We start from the raw sequence: 15,050 nt of genomic DNA, 5'->3' as shown, positions 1-15,050 counted from the left end.
TAATTTAATTTTACTTATAATATGTTTACTTGAGCAGGAATTTGAATGCAAAACTTATTTTTACACTGTTGTATTTGCACTTATAATTAAGTAAACAATCTCAATGCTTCTTCAACCACTGCTCAATGAAGAATTTGTTTATGTACAGTACCTCAGACACATGCTTGGGCTTTTATGAACCTTTTTTGGACTTGCAGCAGATTAGAAAAATGCTGATAAATTCCAACAGGGGGCGTGATTGAGGCCAATCTGTCAGTGACACGCAATCAGTGCTTCTTTTACTCTTTCTTCCTTTCCTTGTGTTTCTTCTCATGTTGTTAGTTTGCACTTTCTAGTCCATCCTTTTTGTTATAACCTCATTTTCTTTTGTCTAGAGCTCTCCCTCCTTCTCTTATTTCTCTCCTTTTGTGTCTTCTTTGTGCTCCAAAAGCCTCCTTTCACTTTTCTCTTTATCTCCTTCTAAATAACACAAAGATCCAGTCTGGAGATCTAACAAGTCCAGCGTGTTGCTGCATGGACAGTAGCGAGCACACTTGTCAAACAAAATAGTTTGTCAGTCATGGCAGAGAGAAAGAGGGAAAGAAAGAGAGAAAGATGGGCGGAAGCAAAGAACGAGAGCGAGAGATGGGGGATGCTTTAGCAGCTCGGAAACAAAGCTGGTGTTGTTGGTTTCACTTGGCCTACTGGGAGAAGCGAGCAGCTCGAGTTACCTCAGCAAACAACACTAAACCCTGGTCCCAGGAGGTTTGTGTGTGTGAATATACCTGTGAAGCCTTCATTTCTTTTCATCCAACGTATTTTCTGCTTCTTGGTTGCTTTTAAATATTCAAAACAGGAAGAATATTGTTTTTACTGAAGCAGGTTGTCTAGATGTCTAATGTGTTAATGATTATCCATTCAATAATCCATACTTCCTCTATTTTTGCCCCTCTCTGTATGTCTTCATCTGTTGCTGTTTCTTTTTGCTCTCTGTCAGTTTGCCACTCCCAGTATCATTTTCTCACAGACTTCCCCAGAAAGTGATCAATTTAGATACCTGAGTAACTTTTGTCATTTATCATTGACAAATGCTAATTATTCACAGTTTTCTGCCCCTCAAAATGTGAGGATTTGCTGCTCCTTATCCTTGGAAATGAATATCTGTTGTGTTTTGAAGATGTTTCATTGGGCTCTGGAGAATTGTGATGATCATTTTTCACTATTTAAATCATTGTTACACAACAGTTAATGGATTAACAGGTGAATCAGTAATGAAAATAATCATTAGTGACCGCCCTGCTCTAGATAACAAAACAAAATGAAGAACTAAACTGTGATAAACTCGCAATGTGATAACACAAGGTGTTTCATCTTGCAACAATAACCAAAACACATTTTTGAGTGGAGCGGGTCTTTTTTTTTTTTACCAAATACTATAGATCCTGCATGTTTTGGCTCGGACGTTATGCTGTTCTTACCAAAAGATGATAGTGTTTGCCAGATCATTATTTAAATAAGACACCATGACAAGACACAAGAAAACTGAAATCTCTTCAAAAACAATATTTATTTAAATGAAAGCGTTGCTAAACATACTAAAAAAGTACTACTGGGCAAAACACCATTATGGGTGAATTGATAGACGGTCACAGTCTTATTGATCGCTATAATAAAAATGTAGACGTAAGAGCAGCTTCTATTTAATGCTTCTTAATTCATCCTCAGCACTCCACCATAAAAAATAAAATTGTTTGATTTCTGTTTACTACGGAAGTCCTAAGCGGCCATCAATTCATATTTTACTCCGTTTTCTGTGATACACTTACAGCACCTTGAAATTACCATTAACAAACGTTCTTGCCAACCCCTATGTTGAAATACTGTTTTGTTATCTCGAGATCACGAGATAACCTTGTGTTTCACAAGGTATAAGGTACACAGGTAAACAGGTCAGTAAGATCTCATGTTTGTTGTTTTGGGAAAGCAGTTTATCCCAAGAAATGTGATTTATAAATAGTCCAATCATAAAAATTCATCCCAACATATGCTATTTAGTTGATTTCCTCATTATAAAGTGGTTCTCAGGCTGCCATTTTGGCATTTTGGCGTTTCTAATTTGCCTACTTTTTAATTGAACTCACCTGCCCTGATTTGCGTCTCAGAGACCTCTGTTTGAAATCCACTAGAACAGATATTACTCCACCCCCACGTCCACACCTCCGCCTCTCTGGCACCTCTTTACTCCACCCAGTCCCGCCCCCTGACTGCAGTCATGCAGGGGTGTGTTTCACCAAAGAAATCTTTTCTTCTTCCCACGGGGTCAAACAGGACAGTTCAACTCTCAAACAGAGAACACTTGCATTTGGATTTGTCTTCCTAAAACCATTTAATCTTTAACTCGGAGCCATGGGGGCACTGCAATGCATCAAATATGCTATGTTTGTGTTCAACTTTCTCTTCTGGGTATGTAGTGTCACTCACACAATGTTGGCTTTGGATTATAACTGAGATGATTATAACTGAGATGAGATTCTGAGTCGCACAGAGCTGCTGTATAACTGGTTCCTTGTTAGGTTAAAGCAGGTTTTAGGGATTGCCGAAAAGAGTACAGCCAGGAGGAAGCTTCCTCACCTTTGTTTATATTTATTGTTTGAGGTGAGAAGTTTGCTTGCTGCTTTACTTTCTCTCTTGTTTTGTTTTTGGAGGATACATCAAGATACAACAAAGCCCAAGGCAACTTCATCAAGCTCAAAACTTGAACATTATTAGACTTTGTCTGAAGTGGGATTACGAATGTGTAGTTCCTGGTGGAGTTGTCAAACACTTTCCTACAAGACATTTATATTAATGGTGGAATCAGCTGTACTTTAATACAGGAATCTATTGAGATTAATAACACCTGGTGGCTCTAAGAGCTAAAATGAGGCAGCTAATATTTTTCTTTTCATTTATCAAGCATTAATGCCAAATATTCTTTGGTTCTGGCTTCTCAAATGTGACATTTGTGTTTTTTCCTCTATTAATGTCACTGACTAAATGAAATCTCATCTATTTGGATTGTTTTGAACAAAACACTTTGACACTTTATAGACATTTAATCCAAAAACCATATAATTAGTTGATGGAAATTGTTGTTTAGCTTTAATCAGGTGACAAAGTGGCATCAGACGCATATGTACAACTACTTAGTAAAGATTGTATCTTGCCAGTTCACGTTTTTAGATAAATTCTTCCATATTATAACATTGGGGGCAGATGACTTTTTGCTGCTTGTTAGATGATATTTCCAGTAAGGGTTGTGGAGAGAACAGATAATGAAACGCTTTAGTTCAGGCAGAGCACTGAACATGTGCTTCCATTAACTGATTGGCATCAGCTGCTTGCTTCACCATCACTGGCTCATCCATCAGCTGTTTGGCTACTAGCTGCCTAGTAATCACAGTGAAATACAGGTACACACATGGCAACACACCCCAACTTCATCCTCATGTGCTAAGTTTTGCTGATTTTTAACTAATCCAACGGTGATGCATGCTCATTTTGGGGCGATTTAGTTTTCATTGATCAGATTCGTAAGAGAGCTCCCTCAAAGAGCAGAGCCTTTTCAGCTGAATTTTAACTGGGTAGTTGCAAAAATGACAAATCTTGATGAAAGTATGTGAAATAACAGCAGCTATTTGCTACCATGGCTTGTTGTATGTTCCAAATCCTAAATATTAATCCCAACGAAATAACTCTGTATTTGACCTTCTCTCAGTTCAAATAGTTGTCTGTTTAAATCCCCAGGATAGTGATAAGTGTGTTGTATGAATTTACTGAAAGTTACTTTTCATGTCTTCACACAGATGTACTCACAAAAATTCACACTGGCTGCTGTGTTATTACTGTGATTACCTGTTTACAGTGTCAGAAGAACCCACACACAGTCTAAGCTTAATGACTGTTTTGTACAATTTGAGTCTGCACTGCGTGTAATGACACAGGCAGTTACGGGTGGACAAATGAGAACAACTGACGGGCCAGTCTGATTGTGTGGTTTGTTTGGTTTTTTTTTAAAGGGAGAAGCCTCCAAAAACATAGTTTATTCCAAAATGTACTGACTGAGCAGCAGACTCAGCTGGGTTCTTGCCAAGACTCATTTTACTGTGAACAGTTTGCTCTGTTCATGTTTCTATAAATTACATTTCCTACATTTTTCACATTGCAATCTCTCTTAGAGGAACTAGTGTGGCTTTTGTTTGTGTTGGAACGTTGTGCAGTTTCATTATCTTGTGTTTTAAGGCAGTTGTGGCAAGAGGTCCTGCCAAATGCACCGGCTAAGTGTGAAAACAGGGAGGCCTGTTAAAGCTGCCAAGCATCTCAGCAATAATTTATTTATTTGTTGTAATTGCCTTTGCACTGCTAATGGTTAATGAGAGCCAACATCAACCTCAAGGGAAAGGGCTGTTTCTTCCGGGATACTTAAGATAGCTCATCGCCGCCACCGCTACACAACCACGCAGCTCTCCTGAGTGCATTTACTGTACATAAAACACCAACATCCATTTATCATGCAGGATACTCATATTTCCTGTTTTTCCTGCCTAGCTTCAATGTTTAATGTAGAACTCACATAATTAAAACCAAATTATATCGACCACTAGCAATCGCTGTGCAAAATACTGCTCTTTTCAATACTAGTTGTATAGAAAGATCTTTGTGCTAAGCTAGGCAAAAACATCTGGGACTTATTTCAAAAGTGCAAGCAAGATGACAGTGATTATTTTTTTTTTTGATGTTCAAATTTTACTGAGAAATGGCATGATTCAGTTCAGAGCGTAATGTGAGAGTAATGTTATAACTTTTTACCAGACAAATTAGTTACAATGCAGTTAAACTTTACATTTACTCATTTAGCTGATGCTTTTATCCAAACCGACTTACAATTGCTGTATACGTCAGAGCAACGAGGGGTTAAGTGTATTGCTCATGCACACATTGGTGGACACGTCACAGTGGGGAGTTGAACCAGGGTCTCTCACACCAAAGGCTTGTGTCTTATACACTGCCCCATCACCACCCAAGAGCTGTGTAAACAAACCACAACCCCTTCTTGGTAGGGGCTCGTCCAGCAATTTTATTTATTCATTTTTTCTGAGCAAGTACCTACTTAATAACTAACTTCAGAATTGCTGTTGACGACAGGTCACAAGAGAAACTGACTGTTTCGGTTGTTGAATGTTTTCGTAAAGATGGAAGTTTTCCAGAGACTAGTTGTTTTCTATTTGTTTGATACACACAGTTCTCACCTTTAGCAACAGGAGTGATAAAATCATGATTGTTGACTTATTCATGAGGTAACAGAAAGACAAGGACAAATTCTCTGCAAATGCAAATACTTTCTTTTTGGCACAGATGATGTGTGTTTGTGTAACCCTGCTCACTCTGACTACGTTACTGCACCAAACACTGACAAATCACTCCTGAGTTTAGTCATAGTTCATGCCATAAGGTGTTGTGCTGACAGAGTTGGGTGTAGTGGTGAGTAACCTTTCTTTAGAGTTGTATTTTGGACAAATAAGGGTTTGTTGAATCTAGTTACCCATGACTGCAAGTAACTGCCAGAGGCAGTATCTGCATATTTCATCGCACGCAAGTCAAGTATAGTATTTGCAAAGTTGGAGAGGCTCAACAAGTTTCTGAAAACATTTTGTCTGTCGTTTGGTATGGAGGAAAGCTCTAAATACACAATACCCATGAGCCTTAACCAGCATTGCCATGAAGGAAAGGCCAGCCAGAAGCGTGAATCAGAGTTTTATCAAATTTAAAACGCTCCATTGTTTCATTTGGGAACAAAACACGACACCAGAGCTGCTGAATCAGTGTATTTGTCGTCAATCGTGGGAGAAATAATGTTACAATAAATTCCCCAAGGACTTGTTTGTCTTTTGATAGCCTACTGAAGTTGCATGTTTCAACTGGACGTGTTGCAACTAATTTCTGAAAGCTTAACCCAGATGGCAAATATCAGGGTGCACTGTGAAATTGATCCCAAGGACTTGTGATATATTACAGCATAGTTTGCTACATTAATGTCTGTTCAGGTGGTGGTTGGTAGGATTCAGCTCATGTTTGAATGATCCCTCAGTTGTTCCTCCTCTTCTCTGTATTAGCGCAGACATCAGTATTGGGATACAAAAGCGGTTTAGTAACACTCAGTTGCTCATTTGTAATAGAGCAGCGCCGTATTTTTCCCGTCCTAGGCTGAGGTGGGTGCATGTTGTTGCAATACAGATGTGTATCCACTGATTCATGGTCAGCAGACTGTAGCAGGAAGGACCATAAGGACATTTCAGGCATAATGCTGCCAATTAGTGCAAATCCTTTGTCACTCACATGTTTCACAACAGCAACAGACGTCAGCTTTAACTCTGAGACATCATGGAAGTTATTTGGGTGGTAACAAGAGTTGACGTAAACTTGTGTTTTTGTGGTTGCTGAGGAGATTTTGAGTCACTCTAGTTGATGATTACTGTGGTGAACACAATGGGAGGTGCGCGCACACAAACAAAATTACAATGTAATGTTTTAAGCCACACAAGCAGCGTTCCTCTAAGGATTCCCAAGTTGTTGGGTCCACCACTTTGGTCCAGACTGATCTCTCAACTATTAAGTGGTTTACAAAGGGGGAAAAACCCTACTGACTTTGGTAATTCAAATTTTTCTTCTGGTGCCATCAGCAGATTGATATTTATGGTTTTGATTAAAATGTGTGTATTGGATGGCCACAAAATATGATTCAGACATTCATGTCCGCCCCCGCTTTATACTAACCGGAAATTGTGAAGTGAACTGAGTACATCAACGGCACAATCTAGTCTATTTTTTTATTCTTTATGCATATTAACCGTTTTATACTTTTGTCACTTTCTTAGTCTGAACACCACATACTCTGTACACTGTACATAGAAGTTGCATGGATTTGGGAAACTGCTATCAGCATAATGCTAACATGCTATCAGCATAATGCTAACATGCTATCAGCATAATGCTAACATGCTATCAGCATAATGCTAACATGCTATCAGCATAATGCTAACATGCTATCAGCATAATGCTAACATGCTATCAGCATAATGCTAACATGCTATCAGCATGTAGCATTTTCATTGTGAGGATGCTAGCATTAGCTTACAAGAGAGAACATGTCTCTTACCCCAGACCATGAGCACTGGCTCACCCTCAAGGCTGCATTCCTCTCATTCCTTTTTTGCAGTCCAATGTAAATTTGTCAATCCTGATTCTGAAACCTGTAAATATTTGCACTTACTGCACAAACTGCCATGTGGTGCCAATTATGTTTAAGTAAACTACCTATGCAAAGACTTGTCTTTCTCTAAGTTTATTCAACATCTATAGATGGACTCACAGCAACTTATGCATGAATGCTCACTGTCTTAAGCAGAGCGTCTTTATCCTGTCTGAGGGTCACACATACATGCCATTATACGACACATTTGCACATTGTCATTGAGCTCTAAACTATGTGGCGTGATGAGTGTTTTATCTTGTCCTTAGATGATCTTAATGCCACACAGCACTCCAGAAGGTCACATATCTTTAATACATGCCAAATTCCAAGAATGTGTGAAACTACTTGGCAAAGCTGATTCTGATTTTGCTCAAATATGCTGAAGTACAGCACGAAAGCGCTGCTAGCGTGGCTGTTAAGTCTTAGTCGTCTTATGCAGATGACGAGTGAATTATTCATCTTGCTGATTAGTTCAGCCATTGACGCTCAATGTTGTCTAAACATCCTGAAAGATTTCTACCCTTATTACCATGCTGACACCATCTTTTGGCATCTGAATCTTTCATACGTGTGGGGTTTATTTTTGTGTTTTTTGTCATTCAGCTGGCAGGTTCTGGAGTCCTGGCTGTGGGCCTATGGCTACGTTTTGACTCCAGGACAGCAGGACTGTTTGAAGGAGAGGACTCACCTACAGTCTTCTTCACTGGTAAGACCTCTGACATTACACTACTACCTTTACATTTGTACCTACGATGCAACTTCTTAAACAATCTTTCGGGGTTTGTCCAGTCTTTAGAAGTTTCAGCTAGTCTTCAGGTTTGTCCCAAGCTTCAAATAAGAAAAGGTACTATGACTATGAGTAGGTTTCATGAGTGAACTTGCACTATAACTGCAGTTAAGTTGAAGTAGGCCTAAGTACAATAAATAAAATATTGACATGTCTGACATAAGACACCATCTGCATGTTGATACTGTTTTCCAGTTGTCCAAATAAAACTTTGTCGTTTTTTATGGGGGAATTCTACGTGAAGTCCCAGTCTTAGTGGTAATGGCATTTAAATCAGCTGTATTTATTGTAGCTTTTAATGTACAGTTGATGAACTGTTAAACTTGTACCACGAACAGGCTACTTCAGCTTAGTTAATTTACAAGTGTCCAGTTGGATAGCTTAGCCATGAAACATTTGGACTGTTACCACGTTCGGCACCAATGAACCAGCGGTATCGATGATCTTGGCAAACGACCACACAGGGGTTAAATAGTTGAGTTTCCGTACTAGTCAGTCAGAAGTGAAGAGGTCTCTTGAATGAGGGACGAAACATCTTCTAGCATCTTCAACCAAGTCCAGTTGAAGTTGACTTTAATCTTCTTTGGATAACTATGACCTGGATGACTGAAAACCTTAAGACAGCCTTTGGTATGTTTTGTGGCTACAGTCTCAGGTATTCATGTATAAAATAAAGTGTGTTTGTTCAGTCTTGGGTTAAACTTGGATTAGTTTGTCAGACGTGACACGATGATGAAGTACATTGAGAAATACAATAAAACAAAAGGTAAAATCAATAAAAAGCGAGTTTATAAAAGAAGTCAGTGTTTGCTTTCCTGAGCTCCTCCGTCATTCCACGACTAACAGAAAAGGCAAAGTCACCTTCAGTTTTAAGGTTTGACAAAGGCATGGTCACGAATGACCTACCAGAACATGCATTTAGAGCCATAGGAGGTCAGCAATGTATTCTGGAGCCAATTCTCTACCAGCGATCAAAAAAAGTGATGATTAAAATTGCAACGATGGATGCTACATTATCAGGGACAGAAACAACCTGATCAGAGAAACGGGCTGCAGGGCGTACGGAGGGCATCTGAGGCCAAAGTTAGCGAGGCGGCTCCTTCTGCCTGGCGCACACAGCTTTCTTTCTTCACTGGATGACAGGGACGTCTTTGTTTCGTTTGTGCTCTCTGAGGAACTCACAGAAAGACAGACTCGCTCCCTCCCTTTTTTCTCCTTTTGTTTTTCGCTTCCATCAAACTGATAAGCGGAGTGGGCAGTTGGGTGACAGAAGATTGTTTTGAAATGACAAATATCTTAACAGCTTGGGAGAAAGAAGCTCTGGAGGAGGAATATTTGTGGGGCTGCTGTACCCGTGACATCAGTGCTGTGGTTATTGTTATCCTACATTCATATGATTCATCATTATGAAAGCCACATCAAAAGACAATAAAGATGTTTGGTGTTTATTGATGGCTCTGAAATCACTTTTCTAATTTGTTTTTACAGTTGTTTGGAAATTCACACAGCAGCGTTTCCGCAGTGTTGTCGTGGTGTTGATGTTTTGCTGAGGGGAATTACAAAAACACATCTTGACTCTTGTATAACATCTGTCATATTTACAGGAGTAGAGTGACATCAGTACCCTGAACAAAACTAGCTTTAATGCTCCATGCAAATTTCTGATGCAAATGAACATGCATACGAACTGTAGGTAAATCACAAGGTGTGTGTGTGTGTGTGTTGTGTGTGTGTGTGTGTTATGGGTTTGTTGTTCATGATAATACAGGTATCAGTTCTAATGTGACTTTTAAATTTGTCATAACAAGAAATAAGCTTAAGAGCAATGAGCACGGCTTATTAATGTTAAGTTCCTGCTTTGGAGGATTTTGTTCCCAAAAAGGTGACATGATCCGTGTGTTTGAGCTCAGGTGACAACAGTTGGTTGGTCAGAGGTTTGTCTCGTGGTTTTATTTTTTTGTTTGTGTTTTTTTTTTTTTATTTTGTTTTGTTAAAAGTCATGACAAATCAGTATATCAGGTGAGTGTGTTACACTCCACAAGTGAGTTGGACAGACATTTTACCCAACAGTCTACATCTACTTGAAGTTTGTTTAAAGTATACTCATTTCAGCATCAAATGTCCATGTAGATCAGTGATTCTGATTAGTTATATTAAGGTAGAGCGAATATTGTTATCGCAAAAATGCCCTACAGAATGATGTCCCACCGTATTGCCTTTGCATAATGTTGTCTTGTTCTGTAGGTGTGTATATCCTAATTGCGGCGGGGGCTCTGATGATGGTAGTGGGCTTCCTCGGATGCTGCGGAGCCATTAAAGAGTCGCCGTGCATGCTGGGATTGGTGAGTACTTCCTTTTCAGCACTAGGAGTTTGTGTTTTGGGTTTTTTTTTTTTTTTGGTGGCACAAAATGTCACAACCAGATGACTCAAAGTAAAACATGTCACACTACAGTAGCTCTGATCATATTTGATCATAGTTTTTTTTTGATTAATGTAAAGTACTGACGGCCATGTCAGCAGATTGCGATGTTGTTGGGTCACAGATCTCTGCTGTTGAAGTGTTACACGTCAATTAGAAAGTTTTACCACCACTACATTACTACGTTTTTTTGTTTGTTTGTTTTTTTCCAAGACTGTCTTTTTAAAAGATGCAACTAATGTTGTCATTATTGTGCACAAGGGTTGTTTAGAGACTTCATGTTTGTACAACTTGTAATCTTTACAGTTTGTGGGTTTTTTTAATTTTTTTATTCTCTGGTTGGAACCTGCCTTACAAAAGGAGTTGAATCAAACTATCAGCTTACTTGACGTGCATGTGGTTGAGATATGGGAGGAACTGCAATCAAAGCAGACTTTCACAGCCATGGCCCAAATGACAGTTCCTGTATTTCTAGTTTATCACAAGACACTAGAAACCAGTTGTCACTATTTATAACTTTCTAGAGTTGTACAATCCTGTAGTAGAGTACTATAAACACTAGTGCAGGTTTTGACAACAGATAAACCTTCAACTCCTGGATCTGTCACTTCAAACCAGTCTTTGAATCATGTTTTATGATTCACCTGTACCTGAGAACAGGCCCCCATCAACGCTTGCATTTCTTTTATTTTATCTAAAGCATTTTTTTTGCGGTCTGAACACCCACTTAAAGGGATATCTGCTTAACACCATTAATTTTGATGGGCTGAATGCAATGTTTATATATTGGCTCAACCTTTTTGAATATATTTAATAAATGAATACCTAAGGGAAGATTATTAACACTTGAATTCCACATGATGTGGGGACTGAGCTGACAAACCTGGACAATAGTAGAATACAAAATAAATGTGTACAGTATGATATGGATGCAAACTATAAATATTAAAATGGGTGTGATGCAACGCAGCAAACAAGCAAACTGAACATATTAAATCTCTCTCGTTTAGTTCTTCCTCTTCCTGCTCATCATCTTCGCTGTGGAAGTGGCTGCGGGGATCTGGGGCCTCTCCAACAAGGACAGGGTACACGACACACGCACACACATTTTGGATTTGTTGTTGGCTGGCAGAGTCTGTATTCAGTCAGTAATTTTTAAATTGAGTGTGTTTTCAATTTCTTTGTCTTCAGGTGGTGGAGGACGTGACTGAGTTCTATAAGCAGACTTACGAAAATTACAGAACCACCAAACAGGAAGCACTAAAGGAGACCCTGCGTCTCATTCACTTTGGAGTAAGAGCACACATGTGCGCACACACACCACTGATTACCAATGTATTTATTTGCTCTCATTTTCTTCTGCTCATATTACAAACACTGTAACTGTTGAAGGTTTGTGTAATTACAGCTAGAAGCACCAGTATTTTTAGCACTTGTGTAATCAGTGTGCACTCACATTAAGGCAAGGCAAGTTTATTTGTTTAGCACAATTTAACAACAAGGTAATTCAAAGTGCTTTAAATAAAACATAAAAGCGACAGGGAAATATGTAAAAGTTACATTAAACATTAACTGAACATCTTAATGCTCTCTTTTGGTTCTGGACTGATTTTCATAAACTACTGGGTGTACTGGTTTACGACCAGATACCTGCAAAACATTTCCCATGCTAGCAACATTGAGTTGCTAGCATGGCATTGTTTTTAGGTGCAGAGTGTAAGATGTAGTCTCAAATACACTTCAGAACCTTTTTATTTAGTAAGATATCGGTATTGCACTTTTCTCAGTATTTGAATGTTTAGTTGTCACATTTTGGCCATGCAGCAAAAAGCAAGATTAAGACAACAACAACATACTCACTCTCTTCAACATGCATTTATTTATTATACACCTATTGTAAAAAGAATAACTAACTAAAGTTGTGTTGGCCCTGTTTCTTGTTCATAGCTGGACTGCTGTGGCCCCACAGGGACGGTGATTGACGCTGCTAAAGATACCTGCCCCAAGCAGACGGGACTGGAGGTCCTCATCACCACGGTAACACAACAGACAGGGTTTTACTTAAACTTGGGTCACAAAGAGACGACATGTTGACCAGGGTGCCTCACTAATGCTGAATTCTTCATACCTGTGTTGTTGTTTTTATATTTTATTTTTTCAACCTGAATTAAATTTCAAAATGATGCACTCGTCCTGTTTAGAAAACATGACCACCATGAGATGTAAATATTCTGTACTGAGTATGACTTGGCGTAAAAGCATGTCTTTCCTTTTTGCTGTTCCATCAGAGCTGTCCGGCTGCCATCGACGAGATGTTCAACAACAAACTGCACATCATCGGCGGGGTCGGGATCGGTATCGGTGTCATCATGGTGAGTCTGCAGATGACACAAATCCTGAGATGTCGAAATTAAAATCTACTGTAGCTTCCCTTTTTTTTTTTTTTTTTTTTTTTAAATTGATCCTAAATAAGATGATTAAACACAACAAACGTAAAATTAGAACTCTACAGATGTTGATTTAAATATATGTAAGTCTTTTCTCTATTTTTCTAAAATCAAGTTTCATTTGATTTCTGTTGGAAGCAGATTGAAATTCTCCCTGTAGCTGCATATTGTCCCTTTTTAAGAAAGTGAGGATGTTAATTTCAGATATTAAATACTTTGACCCCTTCAGGCCTCTAAAACGGCTTCAGATGAAACAGTCTCATGTCCACACTAAGACCAGAACGTGTGTCAAAAGTAGATGGATGCCTGTACACCAGAGTTACTACATGGAGTGAATGGACTGTACTCAAAGCGCCTTTCTAGTCTTCCTACTACTGAAAGCGTTTTACACTACATATCACATTCGGTCACACACACAGCTCATCAGAAGTCAGGACACAATAATATTCACATGTAATTTGGGGTTCAGCATCTTGCTCAACACTTCGACAAGCAGACTAAAGTAGCAGGGTATCAAACCACCGACCTTCTGTCTACTGTGGTCAAAGCTTGCTATGCTAACATTAGCTAAGGGACCTACTGAAGCACAACCAGGTTGTGGGTGCCAATTTGTAGTTTTAAAAATCCCCATGAGACATAAAAATTCTCTGCTTTGAATAATTTTGTGTCTGATGTGTTTTTTTTATTTTTATACCATCACATCTCTAGTTGCAAGTAGACATCCCTTTATTTTAATGGCTCACAAGCCCAAAAGGTTGGGGGTCGCTGCTGTAAGGTGCTGTCAGTAAAATAATACTATAACGCCTGACTTTAAGTTTCATTTTAGCTAAAAAGAGTGAAGTCTAATGTGGTTTTAACTCATGTTGCCTGTCTCCTCTTCCTCCTCTACAGATCTTTGGGATGATCTTCAGCATGATGCTGTGCTGCGCCATTAAGAGGTCCAGAGACTTTGTCTGAACAAACACAAAACCCCGTCCATCTTTAATTTGTGTGCTCATTTTCAAATCCCCTGCTTTAGAGTTTAAATCAGTTTAATAATCGTAACGGGCATCCCTTAGTTTGGATCCATACAGGATGGTCGTGTTGACCTGTGAGAGTATGGAACAGTGTTCATTTTGGCTTTACAAAGAAAAATAAACAAAGGGGTGTTTTTTACTCTGGTACCCAATATAATGAAGTCACGTCCTACTTTTCATCTTGAAGAACAGCCCGATCATCTGCAGAAAAAAGACATTTATGACTCTGCTGCCCTCTGGAGGGTATTGAAGATGACACCCATTAACTCTGTTTTCACCTCTTCATTGTTGGATAATAATCCAACTGCAGTTTATGTAAGATGTGTTGAGAGTTTGCCTGTGTTGAGTTGTAATATAACCAGGCTTTTTGCAGCTAACTGAATTTTACTGACTCATTTTTAATTGTGGTTACACATTAATAGCTTCTTGATGGTTTTTTTTTTATGACAGCAGGAGTGGAGTTTTATGCAAATATTTTGAAGGCAAATATTGAGATCTTTAAAGTGACAAATGAACGAATAAACACTGTTTGTGTTAAACTGGGCCTTTTTGTAGAAATGGACTGTTTTTCAGAGAGGACCGTAGAGACAGTTTTTTTTTGGTTGGTTTGTTTTTGTTTTTTTTTGACTGATTGCTTTTGACATGTAGGCAAACATGAGTCTGTCATCTGTAGGTGGTAACTGAGTAGAAATGGAAGATAAAAGGTCAAGTCAGTCTTATTTGTATGGCCCAAAATCACTAGTTTTCCTCAAACTATAGCGTTTTTCTTTTTGGCCATCTCAGCCAGTAGAACCACCAAATATATCAACTCTTCAATGGATTGCCATTCATTTCAGCCACTAATTTAATACAGCTTAAATTAATAAAAAAAAATAAAATCAATATTGCTGAGTCTTTTGTGCTAAGGAAACAGTCTGTCAATGCAGTTACAATTTTTTTTATTTGTGTATTAAAATATTTGCCATCTGGGAAGGTTAGATTAAAAATGGCAGTTGTCAATCTAGCTATTCTGTGTGAATAGCAAAAATCTGCTTTGTGAAGAGCAGACCTGTTTACGGTCTCCCTCACAAGCAAGTCAAACTAATGAGATGAGTGAATAGTTTACCATCT

At 38.7% G+C, this 15,050-nt stretch overlaps 1 protein-coding gene across 1 annotated transcript; it reads left to right on the top strand.

The window, feature by feature from the left end:
* The first annotated feature begins 2,282 nt into the window (after window positions 1-2,282).
* LOC123984664 (CD9 antigen-like) lies at window positions 2,283-14,822 on the top strand. Its single transcript, XM_046071677.1, has 8 exons — window positions 2,283-2,442; window positions 7,874-7,976; window positions 10,302-10,399; window positions 11,488-11,562; window positions 11,669-11,770; window positions 12,425-12,514; window positions 12,766-12,849; window positions 13,816-14,822. The coding sequence occupies exons 1-8, from the start codon at window positions 2,386-2,388 to the stop codon at window positions 13,879-13,881; spliced, it is 675 nt and encodes a 224-aa protein (XP_045927633.1). The 5' UTR covers window positions 2,283-2,385; the 3' UTR covers window positions 13,882-14,822.
* The last annotated feature ends 228 nt before the right edge of the window (window positions 14,823-15,050 follow it).

This window comes from Micropterus dolomieu, linkage group LG16 (genome assembly GCF_021292245.1).
Source record: "Micropterus dolomieu isolate WLL.071019.BEF.003 ecotype Adirondacks linkage group LG16, ASM2129224v1, whole genome shotgun sequence".
Taxonomy (NCBI): domain Eukaryota; kingdom Metazoa; phylum Chordata; class Actinopteri; order Centrarchiformes; family Centrarchidae; genus Micropterus; species Micropterus dolomieu.
Note: the sequence above shows the minus strand (reverse complement) of the source record. Positions and strands in the feature narration are given on the sequence as shown.